Source organism: Phoca vitulina, unplaced genomic scaffold (genome assembly GCF_004348235.1).
Source record: "Phoca vitulina isolate PV1807 unplaced genomic scaffold, GSC_HSeal_1.0 scaffold55, whole genome shotgun sequence".
Taxonomy (NCBI): Eukaryota; Metazoa; Chordata; class Mammalia; order Carnivora; family Phocidae; genus Phoca; species Phoca vitulina.
The window spans coordinates 2160873-2183332 of NW_022589758.1; the positions used below are offsets into that span (position 1 = coordinate 2160873).

Genomic DNA, 22460 nt, shown 5'->3' on the forward strand with positions numbered 1-22460 from the left:
CCATTTGCTAGACTTGAGACAAGGCATTTCACTCTACATGAGTTGCTAGAAAGGGCTTGAGATCTAGTGTGTCCACAGGGTGCTGGTGGTATTTTGAGTAGGAGATTCCTAATTACATGGGACTGTCCTGAGCTTAGCACCATGTTGATTATCTCTCAGCCTTGCCGTCTAAATGCCACAACACTCTCCAGGCATAGATGTAGTCCAAAACACACATTTCCATATGCTACCTGGATGGGGTCAGAACCGTACCCACATAAGAAACACTTATAAACCTCCTCCAAAGTGTCAAGGTCCTGAAAACCAAGGCAGACCAAGTTCATGAAAACCAAAGGAAGATGGAGAAACTGTCTCCATCGCTGGGGTGATCACCGAGGAGGCATAGATTCTGGAACAGAAGAAGGACATTAGAAAAAAGGGAAGTAGGTCTGAAAACTTCCATTAGTTTAATAATATTGAAATAATGATAGTTCCTTAATTTTGATATATCTATCATGGTTATTTAAGATAATAGCATTAGGGAAATGAGTGAAGAGTCTAGAGCAGTTTCTCAAACTCAGCACTATTAACATTTTAGACTGGGTAAGTCTTGCTTGTGGGAGGCTGTCTATTCTTTTGTAGGATGTGCGCCACATCCCCAGCCTCTACACGCTCGAGGCCAGTAGCACGTCCAATTGTAATACCAGAGTACCTCCAGACAGTTCGAAATATCCTCAGGAGCAGTGGAGGGAAGAAGTCCCTCAAGGTTGAGGACCATTGGTACACAGGATCTCTCTATATTATCTCTGCAAGTCTTTTGTAAATATATCTGTATTTTTTCTAATTAAATACATACAAATACAGGAGCAAAGCAGGTGGTTTTAAAGTAGCCTTTGTACAGTAATATGAGCTACAAGAATAAAACAAGGCAATAGATTAATAATAGTTTTACTGGTTTCCTTGATGAAGAGATAACATACAAATGTACTCTGAAAATAAGAGTCATATTCAAATGAAGATACTGGCATCCATCAGCCTAACGGTGGTCTTAATAATTATGTAAAATTTTTGGAAATTACATATGTTCAAATGTATCAAGGATTTATCAGGGAGCCTCCCACTGTACTAGTGTCCATGAAGCACTCTTTCCATCACCTCTCCAAGATTCATAGAGGGAAAGGGGGGAGTAATATTCACTGCTGAGGGTCTTCAACTAGAGAATATTAAGTATCCTCCCGACATAGTAGTTCCTCCGGTAAAAGAAGTCTAGGATTTTTAGAAAACAAAAAGTAACCTTCTGCTCAACAAAGACCAACCACAGAAATACAATGACTGAGAAGTGTTTATATTTTGTTCAGATACAGGCAGTTGAAGTAGTAATGAGTAAGCCCACTTCCTAAAGGAACGAGGTTGTGGGAAAGGCCAGGGGAGAGCACAGCCTGCTTCTGGAGACAGCTGTAAGGCAAAGGCTGTAGAAGAAGACAGAGAAACTCATGGGCTGGCGCTTCCTCCTTGTTTGGATGATGCTCTGAGAAATGAACCATGATGTCTTGGTTCCCCCAAGAGTGAGAAACTGAGGACCAACAAGAGCTAGAACCCAGGCAGTCCAGAGCTACTTCTGCTATGGTGACTGACACTAGATCCAGCAGGAGAGTCTCCACTGTGGTGGAAGAGGGAGAAATGGGTGGGTGGGCACTGTTTCCTTGTGCCCTTGGTTTAAGAACCTGGATGGTAAGCATGCTTCACTCACTCACAAAAGTGTACTAAGAACTAGCATAGATTAGCCAACATGGTTAGGGATGGTGAGGAAAAGAGTTCCTACTGCAAGGGCTTTTAGAGCCCATGACACTTCCCCAAAGTGCAGGAGTGTAGTGCTAAGACCCTTGAACACCAAGGTCACAGTGTCTTGGGCCAACCAGAAGATTAAAAACCAAAGTAGAGGCCAGTAATTCCTGAGATGCCTGAATTGGCTCACAAGATTCCATACCCCATCTGAGAATAGACCCAGCACAGTCGGGAGGGCAAAAGGCTTCTAGATTTCATGTGGTTTGTCCACAGTCCTTGTCACGAGGGTCTCTAATCCTTGCCCTGATATGAACTTCATTGTCTCCAAGCAAAGAACACCCTTTTTAATTTTATCAGCTGCAGAGTCGCCTGGGAGACTATCAAAAATACTTAGTTTATCCGCAACACAAGGCTTCTCTGGGCCCTGGGACATGACATGGGGCAAGGCCCAAGCCTGTGCTGCACTGTGAGCCCCTGCATTCCTGCAGTGTGGCCCGTGTGGACACTCGGGGAGGGGTTGTGAAATGGATGGATGGATGGATGGATGGATGGATGCGTGGATGCATGGATGGATGGATTAATGGAATGGAGAAATGAACTCCATTGTTTCTATGATATTCCAAGAGTGACAAACTGAGAAAGTAGATTGGGCCAACACCAAATAGGAAAGGGGGGAATGAGAGGAAGGAGATTTCTTCCCCAAAACATTGTTTACTCAACCACAGCTATTCAGACAACGCATAATACCTGAGCTCTCTAGCAGAAGAGCACTCCTGAATACAGTGCAGATGGGGGTAGCCCAGAGGAAGTGTCAGTGTGAGGGAAGTTGGTACTAAAACGGAAGTAACATGAAGCCTGATCCTATAGACCAGTCATGATTTACGTAGCAACGAAAGGGTATAAATTCTTCCCATTCTTGGGTTATGTACAACTAGTGTGACTTTTCCCTGGTCTTTCTTCCAAATGTGACCACACTGAATGTCGTCTAAGATTTACACAGAATGAAAACTTAAACAACAAGCAGTTACTGGGATACACTTGTCTATGTCAAGTTTCTTTTGATGTATTCAGTAAACTGAAATGCTTAAACCTTAAAAGTTCTCATCATAAGAACAAAAATTCTAAAACTACGTATAGTGACAGATGGTAACTAGACTTCTTGTGGGGATCATTTTGCAGTTTATACAAATATCATTTCCTTATGTTGTCCACCTGAAACTAATCGAATGCATAGGTCAGTTATACTTCAATTTAAAAAACTAAGTAAATAAACTGAAATGCCAGGAGCACAACTAAATAGAAATCCTACATTTTCAAGATTGTAAATATAGGTGGTCTGATGGAATTATTGGAATTCACTTCAATAATCATTTTGTCCAACTCTTTTACAAAGTGCTAATATTTATACATATTCAAATGGCTTCTCGAGTAAATCCTTGAAAAGTTAAAAATGTCTATTCCCTTTTCTCAAGTGTGGAAAGCCCTGGTTTTATATTAATCCTCTACGATTTGGCTCCACTGCCATTTCTCATCAATGGCGCCAGACAGGGCCAACTGCATCCAAGGGGTGGTAAGAATCAGGCTCTTGTTTCTGGAAATCAAAGGACTAAATAGGAGCTGGGATGCTGTTTTACAAGCACAGGGCCATTAGTCCCCTTACTGTGGATACAACAGCACGTTGTTCCTTTTAGATCACAAGACTTATCCTTGAATAATTAGGCAGAGGAGGAAATCCATTCCATGCCCTACACCATGGAATTCAGAAAGAAAATGCCATGCCTGGGTTAAACTTCTCCCTCTCTTGCTAAAAGTGATAAATTACCCTAAAAGCCAACACTTGAGCAAACTAGGCAGGTACATTTCCCAACTTACTTGGGAAGTAGACTAGGATTTAACCTTAGATTACATTTCCCTAGAAACTACCTTCAACATTTAAAAGTTTCTCTGAAACTATTTTACTAAGCCTGGCCTACACCTTATTGTAATAACGTGAAAACACCTAGTTGGCATCTTCTTCAAATTCACAAGAAATCTTCACATAACCTGACCTGATGAAACCAGAATTTTCTACCATTGAAATTTTTCCATACATCTTCCATTCTGCTTGTAAGGAAATCCAGGAAGTACCAAGAAAACCACTTGATATCAGGATTTAAGTAAGGACTTCAAAAGAATTGTCTTGTTTTGGTCACGTTTAGTCTACCTTCCTATCACTTCTCCCAGGCCCAGCTTCCTCGGTGTGGGCGCTATGCCCTGTGAGACCTGGTTTTATCCATCATCCTAATCTCAGGGCCGAGCACGCAGGAGGCTTCAGTAGAGGTTCTTCAATTCTATGGATTGAGCCGTAGCCATGCAGGTCAACAGGCTGGCCTCAGTAGACCGCAATGCACAAAGAGGTTTCTGTTTCTCACACCTTTGCCTTGGGCTGCTCTATCAGTTCTTTCTGCGTCAGTCCTTGACAGCATCTCAAGCAAATGGTGTAGCTTTCCAGTCACTTGTACTTATGAAAGAGTTCAGGGCAGTCGAATCAAAACTCGGATCAAAACTGTCTTCCTGCCTCTGACACACAGCTGCTCTCCCTCCAGCAGGGATGTACTCTCCACTGATGTACTCTCCGTGCACACTCCCCCCTCCATGTCTCCCCTTCCGTCCCCCCTCCCCACTTCATTCTCGCTCCTTTAGGGATGGAAAGGAAGATGGGAGAGGGCTGTGGGCATCTAAAGAAGGAAACAGCAAAGTTCTCTTTCCTTAGCCAGGGTTCTTTGTGGATCCCCCAGGCTGTTCCGCCGTCCGGGGTCCTCTGCTCCGCTGTGGTGGGCGTCCTCAGGTTCTCCATTCAGACTGTCTTGTGGGGCCTCTGCAGACCTGTCTGGGCACCTCTGCACTGCATCCTCCCTGACGTGGGCGATGCGCTCTGACCAACATCCTCCATCCTACCCTCTACTCGGCCTCCAGTGGAGCACTTCCAGCTTCACTCCCCTGCCTCTTCTTGGCCCTGCAGGTGGTTCTCAGCCCCAAAGGCAGGGACTCCATCCACCTCCCTCCAGCAGCCTCCGCTTGGTCCCAAGGATACACTGGAGGGCAGGCGGCTTGCAAAGCTGTCCTCTCTCACCCAGTCACTGGAGCTTGAATCAGCCTTCCACCTTTAGACTTCTCCGGCTACAAGGCAGGCCCCAGTTTCTGTTCCATGGTACACCCTCAGTGACTGGCTTCACCATCGTGCATGTTGGGGAGCATCCGACCAGGAAATAATATGCCAGTCTCTCCTCTATGCACAACTCTACGCTCTGTGAGCAGTTCTCAGGCCTGAGTTGAGGTAGACGGGGCGCAAGCAAAGGTATCATTCAAAGCACATAATCGCTAGTGTGGCGTGGGCAGCAACTCATCCGAATGGGCCCAGTTGTCAGCACCCCACCTGGCTGCATGTGCAGATGGGCTGGACCTCGTTTCCACCCGGTCCTGTCCTATGGGGAAGGGAGTGGAAATGCCACAGCCCTCTCTGCGGGCCCACACCCCTTGCCTCTCTGACCCTCTAGCTGTCTCTCCCACTGCCTGCTAGGTGAGGGTGACTGGACCAGTTCAACTGCCCCATCGGTCCTGTGTGGACGCAGCCAGGACCTCTCACTAGGATAACCATCCTCCCGCGTAGCCAGTAAAGGTTACACTGGATCAAGGATCTGCCAACCGTAGGTTGCCAAGTATGCAAAAGCATCGTCAGGAGATCCTGAGCTCTGTATCACTGGAGGCGGTCAAGCCCGATGTAAGAGAGATGGTAGTAAGGACGGGGTAGAAGGTGGAATGAAAACGAGAATATTCATTATTCTGATTATGATTTGATTATCCTTAGTGAGTTACTTTTTACATTTTTCAATTCTGTACGTCTCAGGATCTTCAAGTTTTCTGCAATAGCCGTAAAATAAGCCATGAGGAAAAAGAAGGAAATAAACAGTGATGTTCCAGATCTGGATCCCTGAAGCCGTCCTGGAAATGGATACTTGCCGCTGGGTTAGTCCGCTAGGGCTGCTGTAACAAACACTACAGACCAGGTGGCTTAAACAACGGAGATTTATTTTCTCACATTTCCGGTGGCTAGAAGCCCAAGATCAGGGTGTGGTCAGGGTTGATTTCTTCTGAGGCTTCTTTCTTTGGCTTGTGGATGGCTGTCCTCTCCTGTCTTACCTGGGCTTTCCTCTGTGCACATCCGTGTCCTCATCTCTTCTTCTTGTAAGGACACCATTCCTGTTGGGTGATAGCCCACCTCTATGACTTCGTCGTACATTCATTACCTCTTAAAGGACCCTATCTCCAAATTCAATCACGTGCTGAGCTACTAGGGCTTAGGACTTGAACATATGCATTTTGAGGGGATGTAATCCATCCCACAGCTGCTACCGTGCAGAATTTATTTTGTCCCTCACTGGCACCAGAAGGCCTTTCTAAGGCAGAAGAGTTAAAACCTGAGGCAGCTGCCAAGCCCCCGGCGTCTTCCATCCACCCACCTGCTGGAGAGCGGCAGCCTCTCTGCAAAGTCGTTTTCAATCCCATCTTGCATTCTGTGGTGCCCTTTCCCACGGGGGAAGCCTGTTCATGTAAGGATGCAGCCTTCTTTACGGCAGCGTATGGAGAATGGGGCTCAGCAATTGAATTGCATCTTAAACACATGCCGATTCATGAGGCAGCCCCCATCACTCAGCCCTGACGGCAGTACTGCTGGCACTCGTACCGCCTGTGGCTTTACAGAAACGTCTGTTGACCCTGGAGGGAGTTCTGCACTTTCTGACTTTTTCAACAGGCATTGGCAACAAAGCCTTCTCTATATCTTGTGCAAGTGAAACACGTCTGCAAGTAAACAAGATCAGATATTCACAGACTTATACAATGCCTCAAGTTAAAAAAAACCTCAAACATGAATTCCTCAAAATTCATCTAAAATGTTACATGTTTAAATTAACTTTTCCTAAGAATAGAAACATCCGATTTAACATAGTCATTTACAAGGTTTAATGCAGGCACCCAGAGGAAGAAATAGTACGATGAACGCTGCAGTGTGAAAAACCTGGGACAAGAAGAGTAGAAGATAAAGAGTGGGTAGGGGGTTGTATTGTAAGATGACAAGGGGGCTTTTTTCTTATATATTTCCTTTTCAATTTTTTGCAAAGCAATCACCTAATTTTTTTGAGAAAAGTTATAATAAATAGCTGTGGAAAGAATGTGCAGCTTAAAAGGCGTATGATAAGCACAAATATATTTTTTTCTAAAACTCTATAAAACAGGAATAGAGTTCACTTTGGATATAATTTTGTTTTACTATGTACCTCCTTCTTTTAATTTTTTGAATCATGTGAATATATTACCTATTTTTAAATATATATATATGTGTGTACACACACACACATACACCATATATCATATGTTTATTTTGCTTCCCCAAATGCCACTCTTCTGTTTCATTCTTTATATTCACAGCCCATGCATCATATATTGTGGGTCTGAGGGAGGTCAATAAATAGTGATCCTCGGGGCGCCTGGGTGGCTCAGTCGTTAAGCGTCTGCCTTCGGCTCAGGTCATGATCCCAGGGTCCTGGGATTGAGCTCCGCATCAGGCTCCCTGCTCTGCGGGAAGCCTGCTTCTCTCTCTCCCACTCCCCTTGCTTGTGTTCCCTCTCTCGCTGTGTCTCTCTCTGTCAAATAAATAAATAAAATCTTAAAAAAAAAAAATAAATAAATAGTGATCCTCTTTGTCAGGTTCTGAATCCCTACAGAATTAAGACAAAAGAATGAAGCAGATAGGACACCAAAATAAAAGGCCAGGTAGGAAGACACAACATTAATCAGCAGGTAAGTTTTCTTCCTAATTACAAAAATCCTGAAAGGAAATCAATTCATCGATAGTGTCCCAGGTAGAGCTGAACTGGGGCATCTACCGCACATGCTGGAGTAATATGCAAGATCCTTACACCCTATATGCTATGGCACCCACCAACGGAACCAGTCCTCATCTGTAAAGAGCACGTCCAGCCGCACAGTTGTATGGGCCTGCCCATGCAGGGCCTGATTCTGTACTCAGTGTAGAGAGTAGCAGAGAAAAATGCCTGCTGTCTGAGGGCAGGCCAGCTCCTGAAGAGAAGAGAACCCACAGAGAGCTTCTCCTTCCAGCTCACCAATCAGGTCACTCATTTCTCCTCTCAAGGGGAAGAAGGAGGGAGGGAAGAGACAGAAACCAGGAGTGGCACCAGAATCACAAATAGAGATAGAAGGATACATTACAAATAGAGATGATTCCTCTGGGAGAATAGAAAAAAGTGTAAAACTGTGAAAAGTTGTACCAAAGCTTCTAAGAAAATAACCACGGTGCTATGAGAGACGCCAACAGTGGGATGAACCTATACATGTATATTTCCAAAATGAGTGCTGTGGACTGATTTGCTCCCCTTCCCCCAAATTCCTATGCTGAAGCCCTCCCTAACCCCTCCCCCTCATGTGACTGTATTTGGAGATAGGGCCAATGAGGAGATAATTACAGTTAAATGTCATCATAAGGGTGGAGCCCTGATGGGATTAGTGTCCTCATTAGAAGAGACACCAGAGAGCTTGCTCTCTCTCTTTCCTCCATGCCCCCTCAAGAAAGAAGAGGTCATGTGAGAACACAGTTCTCGTGGTGTCTGCAAGGCAAGAGAAAAAGCCTCAGAATGAAACCTACCTTGCCAGCACCTTGATCTTGGCCTCGCAGCCTCCAGAACTGTGAGAAATAGGTGTCTGCTATTTAAGCCACCCAGCGTGTGTTATTTTGTTACTGCAGCCCTAGCAAACTTATACAATGAGAGCAGAATTCTTTTTTCTCTTTCTTTCTTTCTTTCTTTCTTTCTTTCTTTCTTTCTTTCTTTCTTTTTCTTTCTTTCTTTCTACCTACCTACCTACCTACCTACATACCTACCTACCTACCTGTAGGAGAAACTATATGTATACAATAGGAATGTAGAACAAGCTTATGACACATGACTACATCTAAAAATTTTTATCATCATAGTACCTATTGAACAAAGATCATTGTTGGAACATGATACAAACTGCAAGGTGAGCTAGATTACAAAAGTTTTTTTAAATGTTACAATGTGGATCCTTTTTAAAAATTTGGTTAATTATTTTCAAGATAGATTTTTGAATTAATGCATGCCTCAAATAACACTGCAAATAATCAATTAAAATTTTTTACTGTTTACTTACTCTGTTGTTTCTCTGTTGGGAACTTTTCTCATGGAGAAAGCCACCATTGCTTTGAAAAGATATTCCTCATTTGTATCCCAGGCATACTAAAAGAGAAGTAAAACAGGAAATGTAAGAGGCATAGGATAAAAAATGGTCCGTTGGAATCTAATTGTGACCACAGTGGTGGTGTTAATCAGGGCCTGCCTCTCTCTCTCAACTTTCTCATACACGAAATACCAAAGACCAAGATAAATCATGTCACGATAATGTTCAGGATGGGGTTTCTTGGACATTCTGTCATTCCAAGTGTGGCGTACTTTCCATTGCATTATCTTCTTCACAATCTGCAGTATCAGTAGCCAGTCAACAAATAGGGCATTTGGACATCGTATCCTGAACATATACAGTTGGTTCCCTTCCTCCTTTACTCTCTTCCCTCATTAACTGACTACCTGTCTCAGCTTCCTTTCCTTTACTAACATAGGTACAATTTTTCTTTCCATTTTCTTAGCTGGAAACTTGAGTGTGTGTGCATATTATGGATTTAACTGTGCCCCCCCCCATTTATATGTTGAAGTCCTAGAATGAAACCGTATTTGGAGATAGTGTCTTTACAAAGGTGATTAAGCTTAAATGAGGTCATTAGGGTAGACCTAATCCAATATGGACTGGTGTCCTTGCAAGAAGAGGAAATTTGGACACAGCCACATATAGAGGGAAGACAATGTGAAGATACAGAGAGAAGATAGTCATCTATAAGCCAAAGAGAAATGCCTAGACCAGATCTTTCCTTCACAGACCTCAGAAGGAACCAACCCTGTTGATAGCCTGATCGTGGACTGCTAGCCTCCAGAACTAAGAGAAAATAAATTTCTATTGTTTAAGCCACCCAGTTCACAGTACTTTGTCACAGTAGCCCTAGCAAACTAATGTGGCTGACCACATATTTCAGGTGAGTAATCAAGTATAACTGGAGAAAGTCACATAACAGGGTTTAACTCTAAGTTCATGATGACCTACTCCCAAATTGCCCAGGAATCCCTTAGGTCTCCATCAGTTTTCGCTCTCTCATGGTTCACAATGGCTATTTCAAACCTCTTTCAGCTCCCCGCCTCCACCAAACTCAAAGCTTTCCCTTACACCTCATACTCACTAGATGCTCTTTTTTTTAAAGATTTTATTTATTTATTGAGAGAGAAAGAGAGGGAGCATGAGCAGGGGGAGGGGCAGAGGGAGAGGGAGAAGCAGACTCCCTGCTGAGCAGGGAGCCCGACGTGGGGCTCCATCCCAGGACCCCAGGATCACGACCTGAGCCGAAGACAAACGCTTAACTTACTGAGCCACCCAGGCGCCCCTCACTAGATGTTCTTATCTCATAATTTAGAGATACATCCTCAAGTCATCAATTTAAACTTCCCCATCCTCCTGACACCAAACAAAAAACTTCCTCTGTAGACATACATGCTATCCGCATCCTCCCCCGAAAGGCCAGATGTGGTGTTTCTCCTCCTGTCAATGGCTCTTGCATCCACCTGGATTAGGAACACTGCCCTTCTGCCCTTCTCAGAATTTAAGGACATCAGTTTCCCCTCTCCTCCATACACTGGACTCTGGCTTTTAGCCATGCTCAAGCCTTCCCATTAAAACGACACCAAAACCAAATCACTGTACTCAATCCTTCTTCTCTACCTACTGCTGTCTCTCTCCTGCCCTTCACAGCCAGCATTCTCAAAGGAGTTGTCATACTTGTGTCTTCACCTGTTTGCCACCCACTTATTCTCAACTCCCTCCACTATCTACTTTCCGGTCCCACCACTCCATATAGATGGCTCTCTCTAAAGTTACCAGTGACCTCCACATGACTCAACACAATGAGTGACTTTCAGTCTCATCTTGCTTGGCCTGTCAACAGATCACTTCCTTCAACTTGAAGCACTCTCTTCCCTTTTGTGATACACATTCTGGTTTTCCTCCTGCCTATTTTGTCCCCTTTGTAGGTTCGCCCTCTTCTCTAAGGGCTTCAGGTTTTAGACCATCTCAAAGCTCTATGCTAGACCTTTCCCTCTTGTCATTCTGTACTTTCTCCCTCAGACTGTCATCTACTCCAGGCTTCCATTATCACCATAAGGTAAATGACCCAGGAATGCATATCTCAAGCTCACCCTGTCCTTGCCTGTCCAATAATATCTCAGGCTCAACAAGTCCAAAATTAAAGCCATGATTTTCTTGTCTGTACCTGCTTCCCTGACTCATAAGTGGGTCATCATCCATTCAGTTGCATAATTAGAAACTAAAGCGTCATCCTTGACTCCTCCTTCCCCCTTTCTCCTTTCTACTCTTGTCCTCTCCCAATCTACCTTCTACACTGTGACCAGAGTGTTTTCCAAGCATTAATTCTATCATAACATCTCTTCCAGAAAGCTCTCACTTGCTTTAAAGATAATCCCAAAACTTCCTAACACGGTCCACAAACTTCTTCAGCCTGACCTCTCCTTTCTGCCCAAACTCATTACATGCCATGCTCTACCTCACTGCTCAGTTGCAGAGACCTCAGCCTTCCTTCCATCCCATACTCTCACCAAGTTCCTTCCTGTAATAAGCCTTTGCATGTTCTGTTCCCTCTGCCCCTTCTTCTTTTATCCTCTGGCTCACCTCCACTCATATGTTAGACCTCAAAGCAAATGCCAAGTACTAAGGCTCCCAACAAAGCCAAAGCCCCCATGTACTTCTCCTTCCTGTAATACTTGTCAAGACTGCACATTTCCATTTCATTTACTGAATGTTTCATGGACAACCAATCCTCCCAATATCATAAGCTCCACGAGAGCAGGGACAAGCCTGATTTATCTGCCATTGCATCCCCAGGGTCCAGCATGGTGCCTGCCCTCAGAGGACCCTGGGATGAGCAACTACACACTGGTAGAGAGAATAGATTCTACAGTCAGACTGTTGGGTTCAAATCTCACCTCTGTCACTTGCTGACCTGAGATCCTGAGCAGGTTGCTTAATTTCTTTGTACCTCGGTTTTCTCATTTACCCAGTGAGAATGGGAATGCCGGTACTACCTTCCTCAAAGGGTTGTTGTCGGGGCTGCGTGAACTGATGTGAGTAAAGTGCTCAGAAGGGTCCCCGCTGGAAAGTAAACTAAGTTCTCAATAAATGCTGGGTGTTATAATGATCATTACTCATTGAATAAATAAAATAATACGCTGGTGGATTGGCCTGCAAACAGAATACGTACCTCTAAGTTTCCTTAGCACTCTTTTATTGCTTCTACCCCGAGGCATCTTAATATCGCCTTCTATTGGGGAAAATTTTCACAGACCACACAGGGGTACTAAAAGTAGAATTACACAAATCACCTTATTAATTCGACAGGCCGTACTGTTCTTATAGCTACATGAGCCTTATGAGTATTTTTTTTAAAGATTTTATTTATTTATTTGACAGAGAGATAGAGAGAGAGCACAAGTAGGCAGAGTGGCAGGCAGAGGGAGAGGGAGAAGCAGGCTCTCTGCTGACCAGGGAGCTGGACGTGGGGCTCGATCCCAGGACCCCGGGATCATGACCTGAGCCGAAGGCAGCCGCTTAACCGACTGAGCCACCCAGGCGCCCCGAGCCTTATGAGTATTTTTTAACTTCAATTTCATAAGCACATATTTCACATTGTTACTTTGATATTTGAGAAGAACTGAAGAAACTTCACATTAGAACTAGAAACTTTTCGTGCTATGAAAAATCTGATGTGGCTGGACCCATACCATCTTTTAGCTGACAAGAAAACCGAGGCTGACAAAATCCGAATGACTGCAACAGTGAGGTACAGAGCCCAACCCAGACATGAGTACCCAACTCAGGCCCCGCGGCTCCATTGTGCTTGACTGAAATGTTCGAGTTTGCTACATTGTTTTGTGTAATACAAACATTCACAGATTTTCTAGCACACACTGCAGATTAAAGACTTGAGGCAAAATCATTTTTTAAGAATTTCCATTTTACTATTTTTTAACTTTAAGACAATATCAGATTTGAGGTCTTTAGACTTAAACTATATGAGTTTAAGATAACGAGGCAGAGGCTCATCACTAGAGAAAGTAGTATTAGCAAACAAAATTAAAAATGAACATGCAGGTTCTCCACTTACTGCTTTATCTCCCAGAGCTGTTCTGATACTAAGTCTTACTTTAAAAGCATTTTCTGCATCTGCCAGAAAGAAAAAAGAGCAGTATATGATGATAAAAATCTGCCAAAACATGAAGTCCAAACATTTAATCAACTCAAATCAACAGAACACAGATCTTCAGTTAAACTGCCCCCAAAACTGAAAGTTTAACTACAAGCACCTTAGATGGTTTAAATTTTTCTTTCAAACTCCTAAAACAGTCACAGTCTCAACTTTCAAGCCACAACATGTCTGCAGATTTAGAAAAATAGAGAAGTCAGTCAAAGACTTGTCAATCATTTAGAAAACTGTTACCCTATTTTTAAGTTTCAAGGCTACATACCTGGTTGACACAGTTCAGCATGAATAGCAGTCACCAGAAAAAAGAGCAGGCACAACATTCTTTCAGAGTGCAAAACACAAGGCAAACGGAGGGGAAAAAAATCCACCCTCGACTTAAAGCTGCCTTAGCCATTCTGTGACCCGGATTAGAATATCAGAGAAACAAGCCAGCCCCCACCTAGAACGTTTAATGATTAAACCCCATTATTTGGGTTAATACTTAAAGAGAAGCAACCCATCTCCTGTCAGTTATTTACAAAATCTGTTGGGAAAACAGATTAGTTGTGCTTTCTGAGCTGTACCTCCAGAGACTGTTTCCTCTGCTGACTCCAAGTCAGAATCCTCCCCCGCCCCTTCTGTTGTGACCCAGCTAAGCGCACCTTGCAAAGAACTGAGCCCTCTCTGGACGGTTTCCTCAGCCTCAACTTTCCATCTTTTCAGGGCTAAAATAGCCAACTCCTAGATAACCCATCTTAATTGGGAAAACAAACATCACCCCTTTCTTTCCCTGGTGAACAAAAGACGACCTTCCAAGAGTGGCCTCACCTGACTCTCACCTCCACAGATAAACATCCGTAAACATCTGGGGAGAGTTTCCACCTCAAAGGAAATCATTTTGGTCAGCCCTAAGTTCTGGTGGTGGTGTAAGGTCAGAGTTAATGATACAGAGCAGCGCTGTCCAATGGAACATTCTGTGATGATGGAAAGGTTCTCTATCTGCACTATCCAACACGGTAGCCACCAGACGTAGGTGGCTATTGACCACCTGAAATGGGGCTGGTGCTGCTGAGAAACTAAATTTTCTATTAATTTATGTAGAAACATGTGACTAGCAACTCTGTTGGTCAGTGCAGCTAGAGAACAGTCATTAAGAGCTTCCTGCCATGAACTAGGTTTGCTGGATTATCTCTCTCGTCCTCAAAACAGCACCTCACAGTTGCCGTTGTTATAACCATCTTACACACCAGGGAACTGAGGGTCTGGTGGTTAAGGCATCGGTGCCAATGGGAGGAGTGGAATGGGTGTCACTTGAACCCTTCTGCACCACACTGACCTGCACTGGGTCTTCACTGGTCATCACTGGTCAAAACTGAAATTGCAACAGGGGCGCCTGGGTGGCTCAGTCGTTAAGCGTCTGCCTTCGGCTCAGGTCATGATCTCAGGGTCCTGGGATCGAGCCCCGCATCGGGCTCTCTGCTTCGCGGGAAGCCTGCTTCTCCCTCTCCCACTCCCCTGCTTGTGTTCCGTCTCTCGCTGTGGGTCTCTCTCTGTCAAATAAATAAAATCTTTGAGAAAAAAAAAAACAAAACTGAAATTGCAACAAAGCCTCAGAGATGCTCTGAGGATGACCATAAGGAGTGGAAGAGAGTCTCCCCTAGTGGGCATTCTATGGATGTCATTAGAAGCCCCACAGGCAGGTTGATGTCAGGGCTTTCCTCTCTACCACATTGCCTCTTTGTGATTTCAGTCCCCAGATTCCACCTCGTTGCTTGAAAACCATGTAGATTGGGTGACTCTGATGTTAAATAGAAAATTTGGGTTTTCAAAGCAACCATGAGAAAAAAGATCAACAACTACACTTCTGCACCACTCTGAGAGTCCTATCATTTCCCTCTCCTGGGTAGGGTGATATTTTATCATAGATGACCCATTTCTGTTTGGTGACTCCACCTGAGGAAGCTTGTCTCCTCTCCCTCGCCTTGGTTGCAAGGGCACAGTCAGGAAAAGTTGGATCAGAGGGAGAGGCGGCCAAAAGTTAGGCCCGTCATTCTAGCAATTTCACTATTAGGTGAAATGGAAATGTCCTAGAAGGGAGAGCTCACATAACTTAGCCCTGAAAACAAAGTCAGACTAGATGAAGTTATCTTGAGAAATGTTAGACTAGATAAAGTCATCATGGGAAGGAAAAGCCAGTAGATGGAGATGATAACAAAGCTAATTTTTTGCATCAGGGAACAAAGCCATGTTAGAGACAAATCTGATTCAGCTCTAGCCTTAAACTTCCTAAAAGTATCAAACGTCTTTCTTTCACTCTACTTACTCACTTATGTGACCAGAATTGAAGACAGTAAAATGCTGAATTGTAGTGTAAGCCATTCATTTGAAAAGAAGAAAATATCTTCCCTTTTGAATTATGATTTCCCGATGTCTGTTGTCTCATTTTTTAAAGGTAGAGAAAAGAACACTGCAAGTTCTTTTTTTTTTTTTTTTAAGATTTTATTTATTTATTCATGAGAGACAGAGAGAGAGAGAGGCAGAGGGAGAAGCAGGCTCTCCGCAGAGCAGGGAGCCCGATGCGGGACTCGATCCCAGGACCCTGGGATCATGACCTGAGCCGAAGGCAGACGCTTAACTGACTGAGCCACCCAGGCGTCCCAATGCAAGTTCTTTATAGAGAGTAGCAGAAAAGGCAAAGAGAGAGGTAGAAATCACCTGTAATTCCACCAGCATCAATGACCATTGTTAATGTTTTCTAAATATTTGGAACATATTTTCCTTAGCCTTGGGTCTGTGTGTGTGTGTGTGTGTGTGTGTATAAATACAGATAGATTACTTCTTACAAAATAACTGGAAATAGAACGGTAGCTCCCAGGGGCTGGGGGATAGGAGAATTGAGGGAATGGAGAGATGTTGTTTAAGGGTACAAACTTGCAAGGGGAACATAAATAAGTTCTGCAGATCTAATGCACAGTGTAGTGATTATAGTCAACTATAGTATTTTGTAAACTTCAAAGTTGCTAAGAGACTAGATCTTACTTGTTTTCACCACAAAAAAGAAATAATTATGTGATGTTATAGAGGTTTTAGCTAATGCTGTGGTGGTAATCATATTGCAGTATATCAATGTATCAAATCACATTTTACACCTTAAATTTACACACAGTTATATGTGGATTATATCTCAATAAAAAACTGGGAATATACTATTATGAAACTTTGTCACCTACTCCCTTGAACTTAACAGTATATTTTGAATGTATTTCCACATCATTAAATATTCCTCTATGATATAATTTTAATGATTGTTGAATATTGTGTTCATTTTATGGGTATATCACATGCTTTTAAATCTAATTTACTTTCTTTTTTACTATAGTAAAAAAACTGATAAATATTCTGGAGGTTAACAACTTTCTGCTCATTTGTAATGATCCCTTTTGTATAAATTCTTAAAATTTAAATTCTGGGGTTCAAAGTTATACAAAAATGTAAGGTTTTGATACATGTTAATTTCCTTTCAAAAGTATTATATCAGTGTATGTATTTTTGGCAGCATAGGCATGTTCATTTTCCACTATCCTGCACCAGATACTATGGTCCTCAAAACTCTTTTGGCAGTACAAATGGAACAGCAGCATATAAATACTGCTTTGATTAGCAATTCTTTGTTTCATGTACAGCTGAACGTTTTACATATTGAACAGCCATTTGTATTTCTTTTTTGTAAATTGCTTATTTGATCCTTTACCCTTTTTTGTGCCAAAGTGTTCATTTTTCTCAGATCTTTCGTGTTGCACATTCTTTGTCAGTTATTAGTGTCCCCTTTCAATTTGATATGTGATTATACCCTTGCATTTTCCTGGAAAGCAATCCTGTATTTCATATTATGTACACATACTTTAAATCCTTTCTTTTACTTTTCAGCAGTAATACCTAGCTGATGACGACGTTGTTCTTGTTTGTCTCACTGTAGTGGCGCTGTCAGAACAGGCTGATGTAATGGTGGGAATAACATGGACCCTTGTCTTCCTCCTCACCCTGATGGGAATGCTGCTCTTCCGCAGGATCTTGTGAGTCCTTTTAAATATAATAGATCTCTCGTGTACTAAAAATTCTTTTTATCGGTAATTGATGTTGAGTTTTATCAATTGCCTCTTCAGTATCTGTTAGTATGATCACTGGGTTTTTACCATCTGGTGCATTATACTAATACATTTGTTTACATTGATCCAGTCCTTAGATAAACTCAGTTTGATTATTTTTAACATGCTACTGGACTTATTTTGCTACTTTTTTCCCTCAGATGTTTAGACCTATTTTCATAGGAAGAATAATACATGGGCTCCTTTTCAGGTGCTAAATCCTGAAGATTCTCTCTTTTTTTGTCATTATAATATCACCTTGAAAATCATACAAAAATATTTCCAACATTTCCTATGTATAGAAATATTCAAAAAGCATAAAAATAAAAAAGTTACAGGTAAATAATCTGGACATGCATATATGGGGCGAGTTCTCTGAAAACTCCATTTCTTCCATTGTTTTAGTTATTTCAGATTTAATACTTCTTTCTGAATCCATTTAGATTCCCTACAGTTTCTAAGAATTCAGATTTTCTAGTACTCTCATGAGCTTTATTTTTTAAAATTTAAATTTATTTATTTTTATTTAAATTCAATTAACATATAATGTATTTATTATTGCTTTCAGAGGTACAGGTCATTGATTCATCAGTCATATATAATACCCAGTGCTCATTACATCACATGCCCTCCTTAATGTCCATCACCCAGTAACCCCATCCCCCTACTTGTCTCCCCTCTAGCAACCCTCAGTTTGTTTCCCATGCTTAAGAGTCTCTTGTGGTTTGTCTCCCTCTCTGATTTTGTCTTGTTTTATTTGTTCCTCTTTTCCCCTATGATCTTCTGTTTTGTTTCTTAAATTCCACATATCAGCGAGATCATCTGGTAATCGTCTTTCTCTGATTGACTTATTTCGATTAGCCTAATACCCTCTAGTTCTATCCACGTCATTGCAAATGGCAAAATTTCATTTTTTTGACAGTTGAGTAGTATTCCATTTTATATATATACCACATCTTTTTTTTTTAAAGATTTTATTTATTTATTTGATAGAGACACAGCAAGAGAGGGAACACAAGCAGGGGGAGTGGAAGAGGGAGAAGCAGGCTTCCTGCTGAGTAGGGAGCCCAATGTGGGGCTCAATCCCAGGACCCTGGGATCATGACTGAGCCAAAGGCAAACGCTTAACAACTGAGCCACCCAGATGCCCCTATACCACATCTTCTTTATCCATTCATCTGTTGATGGACATCTGGGCTCTTTCCATAGTTTGGCTATTGTGGACATTGCTCCTATAAACATTGGGGTGAAAGTGCCCCTTCAGATCACTACATTTGTATCTTTGGGGTAAATACCCAGTAGTGCAATTGCTGGGCTGTAGGGTAGCTCTATTTTCAATGTTTTGAGGAACCTCCATACTGTTTTCCAGAGTGGCTGTACCAGCCTGCATTCCAACCAACAGTATAAGAGGGTTCCCCTTTCTCGCATCCTCGCCAACATCTGTCATTTCCTGACTTGCTAATTTTAGCCATTCTGCCTGGTGTGAGGTGGTATCTCATTGTAGTTTTGATTTGTATTTCCCTGATGCCAAGTGATGTTGAGTCTCTTTTCTTGTGTCTGTTGCCCATTTTGTGTGTCTTCTTTAGAGAAATGTCTGTTCATGTCTTCTGCCCATTTCTTGATTGGATTATTTGTTCTTTGGGTGTTGAGTTTGATAAATTCTTTATAGATTTTGGATACTAGTCCTTTATCTGATGTGTCATTTACAAATATCTTCTCCCATTCTGTTGGTTGTCTTTAGGTTTTGTTGAACATTTCCTTTGCTGTGCAAAAGTCTTTTATCTTGTTGAAGTCCCAATAGTTCATTTTTGCCCTTGCTTCCCTTGCCTTTGGAGACGGGTCTAGCAAGAAGTTACTGCAGCTGAGATCACAGAGGTTGCTGCCTGTGTTCTCCTCTAGGATTTTGATGGATTCCTGTCTCAGATTTAGGCCTTTCATCCATTTTGAGTCTATTTTTGTGTATGGTGAACAGAATAGAGCAATACACTGGATCCTGTGTGTATTTTGGTCTGGTTGTTAGAAAACTAGATCCCAAAACTGTAAAGAAAGAAAAACGCATATATGTACAAAAATAAAATTGGATAGAATGTAATTTTAAAAATGAAAATTAAAAAAGATTTAAACAGGGGCGCCTGGGTGGCCCAGTCATTAAGTGTCTGTCTTTGGCTCAGGTCATGGTCCCAGGGTCCTGGGATCGAGCCCTGCATCGGGCTCCCTGCTCGGCGGGGAGCCTGCTTCTCCCTCTCCCACTCCCCCTGCTTGTGTTCCCTCTCTTGCTGTGTCTCTATCCATCAAATAAATAAATAAAATCTTTTAAAAAAAAGATTTAAACAAAAGAGTTGATAAAAATAAGAAATTGGTTGAAAAAGGAAAGAGAAAAAAATTAAAATTGAAAGACTATAAAGAATCGTGGAGAAAAAAACATGAATTCTATAGGCTATATTCCGCTAGTGCTGGAGTTTTGCCGTTCCCACTGAACCTGCTCTTGGCTGGATGTTCTTGCTGATCTTCTGGTGGAAGGGCCTGTTGCTCTGATTCTCAAGTGTATTTGCCCCAGGCAGAATTGCACCGCCCTTGCCAGGGGGCCAGGCTATGTAATCTGCTCCTGATTGCTCTTTGTGGCTTTTGTTCCCTGGAGGCTTTCCTCACAGCTTTAGAGGATGAGAATGAAAATGGTGGCCTCCCCTTCTCAGTCCTGGAGCTGAAGGCTTGGGGCCCCACTCCTTAGTGTGGCCTCAGAGAAAAGCAGTCAATCAGTCCTGTCTCCCTCGTCTCCATCTGCACTCAGTGCTCGCCCAACCTGTGACCGAGTGTTTCTGTCTCAGGTACATCACCCTGTTTCAAGTCTCCAAACCCTGCAGACTCCTGCTGCGCAGTCTCCCACTGCTCCTCCTATGGGGGGAAGTGGGGGTCTAGCTGGTTCTGCTGTTTGTTGGGCCCCTGCTTAGAGAGCAGTTGTCGGACTGTGACATGGTTCGTAGTTTATGGCAGCCCCCTGCTGAGAGCCCACTCCTGGGCTTGCTGATTGCAGCTGGATTCCCTGTTCTGATGCCTGGGAACTCAGCCTCACTCAGGCATCCCTGGTCTTCCTGTGACTCCAAAGATCCTGAGACTACACTGTCCCACCTAGGATTCCGCCCCCACTTTGCCTCCTGAGTGCCTTTCAGGCAGGGACGTCCCTCACTGGAGCAGACTTCTAAAAGTTCCGATTTGGGGTTCTGCTGCTATATCGCTTTCTGGTAGCCAGCTAATGGATGCTCCCTCCTCCCGCAGTTTATCTTCCCGTATATCGCCTTGGGTTCACTTATCCGCACCTCCTACCTTGCAGAAAGTGGTTGCTTTTCTCTTTGTAGAGTTGCAGCTGTTCTTTTCTTAGATCTCTGGTTGAGTTCACAGGTGTTCAGAATGATTTGCTAACTATCTAGCTGAATTCCTGGGACCAGACGAAACTAAGGTCTCCTACTCCACCATCTTGCACCACCGTGCTCTATGAGCTTTATAGACTATTTCCCATAAAGTATCTATATTTGTTGCCATGTTTTATATGTTTGCTAGTGAATACATTTTTTCTCATTTTCCATTGGACTTGCCAGAAATTTTGTTAATTTTTGTTGTTTTTTCAAAGAACATGTTCTTAGATTAATTTTTATTTCTATTATTTCTGTTTTCTGATTCACCCATCTTATTTACATTTATTAAGTTCTTCCTCTAGTTGTTATACTTGTTTTGTTGTTCTGTTTATAACTCTTAAATTGACTAATAAGCTCGTTTATTTTTGGTCTTAGTTAATAATGAAAACATCTGTGGCTGTGAATTTTCCTCTGACCACTTCTTTGGCCATGTGACATAAGAAGTGCAGATGTACAGTGATCTCATTATTATTCATTTTCAAAATAGTTATAGTTTTAAGTTTTTCTATACCCAGTAATTACTTAGAAAAGTATTTTCTAAATTTCTAAGCCCCTTTCAAATTTAACTAAACATATATATGTGTATATCTCATTTTAAATAGCATTCTTATTAATCTGAAGTACATTGATGTATTTTTACTTTTAGAATTTATAAGAGGAAATCTGTATAACTTATCCACTAACATCCAAAGATATTTCATTCATAACTTCAAATAAGCATCTAACAATATTATTTTAAAAGGAATCATGAATGGGGCGCCTGGGTGGCTCGGTCGTTGAGCGTCTGCCTTCGGCTCAGGTCATGATCCCAGGGTCCTGGGATCGAGCCCCGCATCGGGCTCCTTGCTCTGAGGGAAGCCTGCTTCTCCCTCTCCCGCTCCCCTGGCTTGTGTTCCCTCTCTCGCTGTCTCTCTCTGTGTCAAATAAATAAATAAAATCTTTTTTAAAAAAAAGGAATCATGAACGAATACCATGCTGTTAAATTTCCTTTTTTACAATAAAGGCATTATAGGTGACTTTCATATGGTTTTAGAGCAGATTTATCATAATATTAAAGAGCTATGAAATATATAATTTCTTAAGGTAGTAAGATTTTTATATCAGGATAAAGCAAATTCCTGACTATGGGCTAATGTGCTCATATGACAACAAAATTGTCAGATATGCAGCCCAAAATGTCATGATTCAAAATGTCAACTTGTGGGCGCCTGGGTGGCTCAGTTGGTTGAGCGACTGCCTTCGGCTCAGGTCATGATCCTGGAGTCCCGGGATCGAGTCCCGCATCAGGCTCCCTGCTCAGCAGGGAGTCTGCTTCTCCCTTTGACCCTCCTCCCTCTCATGCTCTCTGTCTCTCATTCTCTCTCTCTCAAATAAATAAATAAAATCTTTAAAAAAAAAAAAAAATGTCAACTTGTATAGGTCCTGTCAGTTGAATAGAAAGACAAAAGCTCAAGTGACAAATATGAGATACTGTTAATAACTTGACTTCAGATCCAAAGACACTATAAGTTACATATTACATAGTACTAAAAATAAATTAATTGTTAAATAGCTTTATGGAGACCTCAATAAAATAGATGGAACACTGAACTGGATTCTTGCCTGCCAACATACTGTCTTTACTTTCTTATATAATATCTTGCACAAATTTAGTATGTAAAAGTTTTAAGTAGTGAACTTCCACAGGATTCATCTTTATGTAATTTGCTTCAT

The 22460-nt window shown here is 42.3% G+C and overlaps 1 protein-coding gene across 1 annotated transcript in view; it reads right to left on the reverse strand.

Moving 5' to 3' along the window:
• Positions 1-13570, reverse strand: part of CLTRN (collectrin, amino acid transport regulator) — a 43501-nt gene extending 29931 nt beyond the window's left edge. The window contains exons 1-3 of the mRNA XM_032389661.1: positions 13476-13570; positions 13115-13173; positions 8989-9074 (exon numbers count right to left, since the gene is read on the reverse strand). Coding sequence (XP_032245552.1) covers positions 8989-9074; positions 13115-13173; positions 13476-13533 — 203 coding nt within the window. The 5' untranslated portion in view covers positions 13534-13570. The remainder of the gene's footprint in view (positions 1-8988; positions 9075-13114; positions 13174-13475) is intronic.
• Between the last annotated feature and the right edge of the window lie 8890 nt (positions 13571-22460).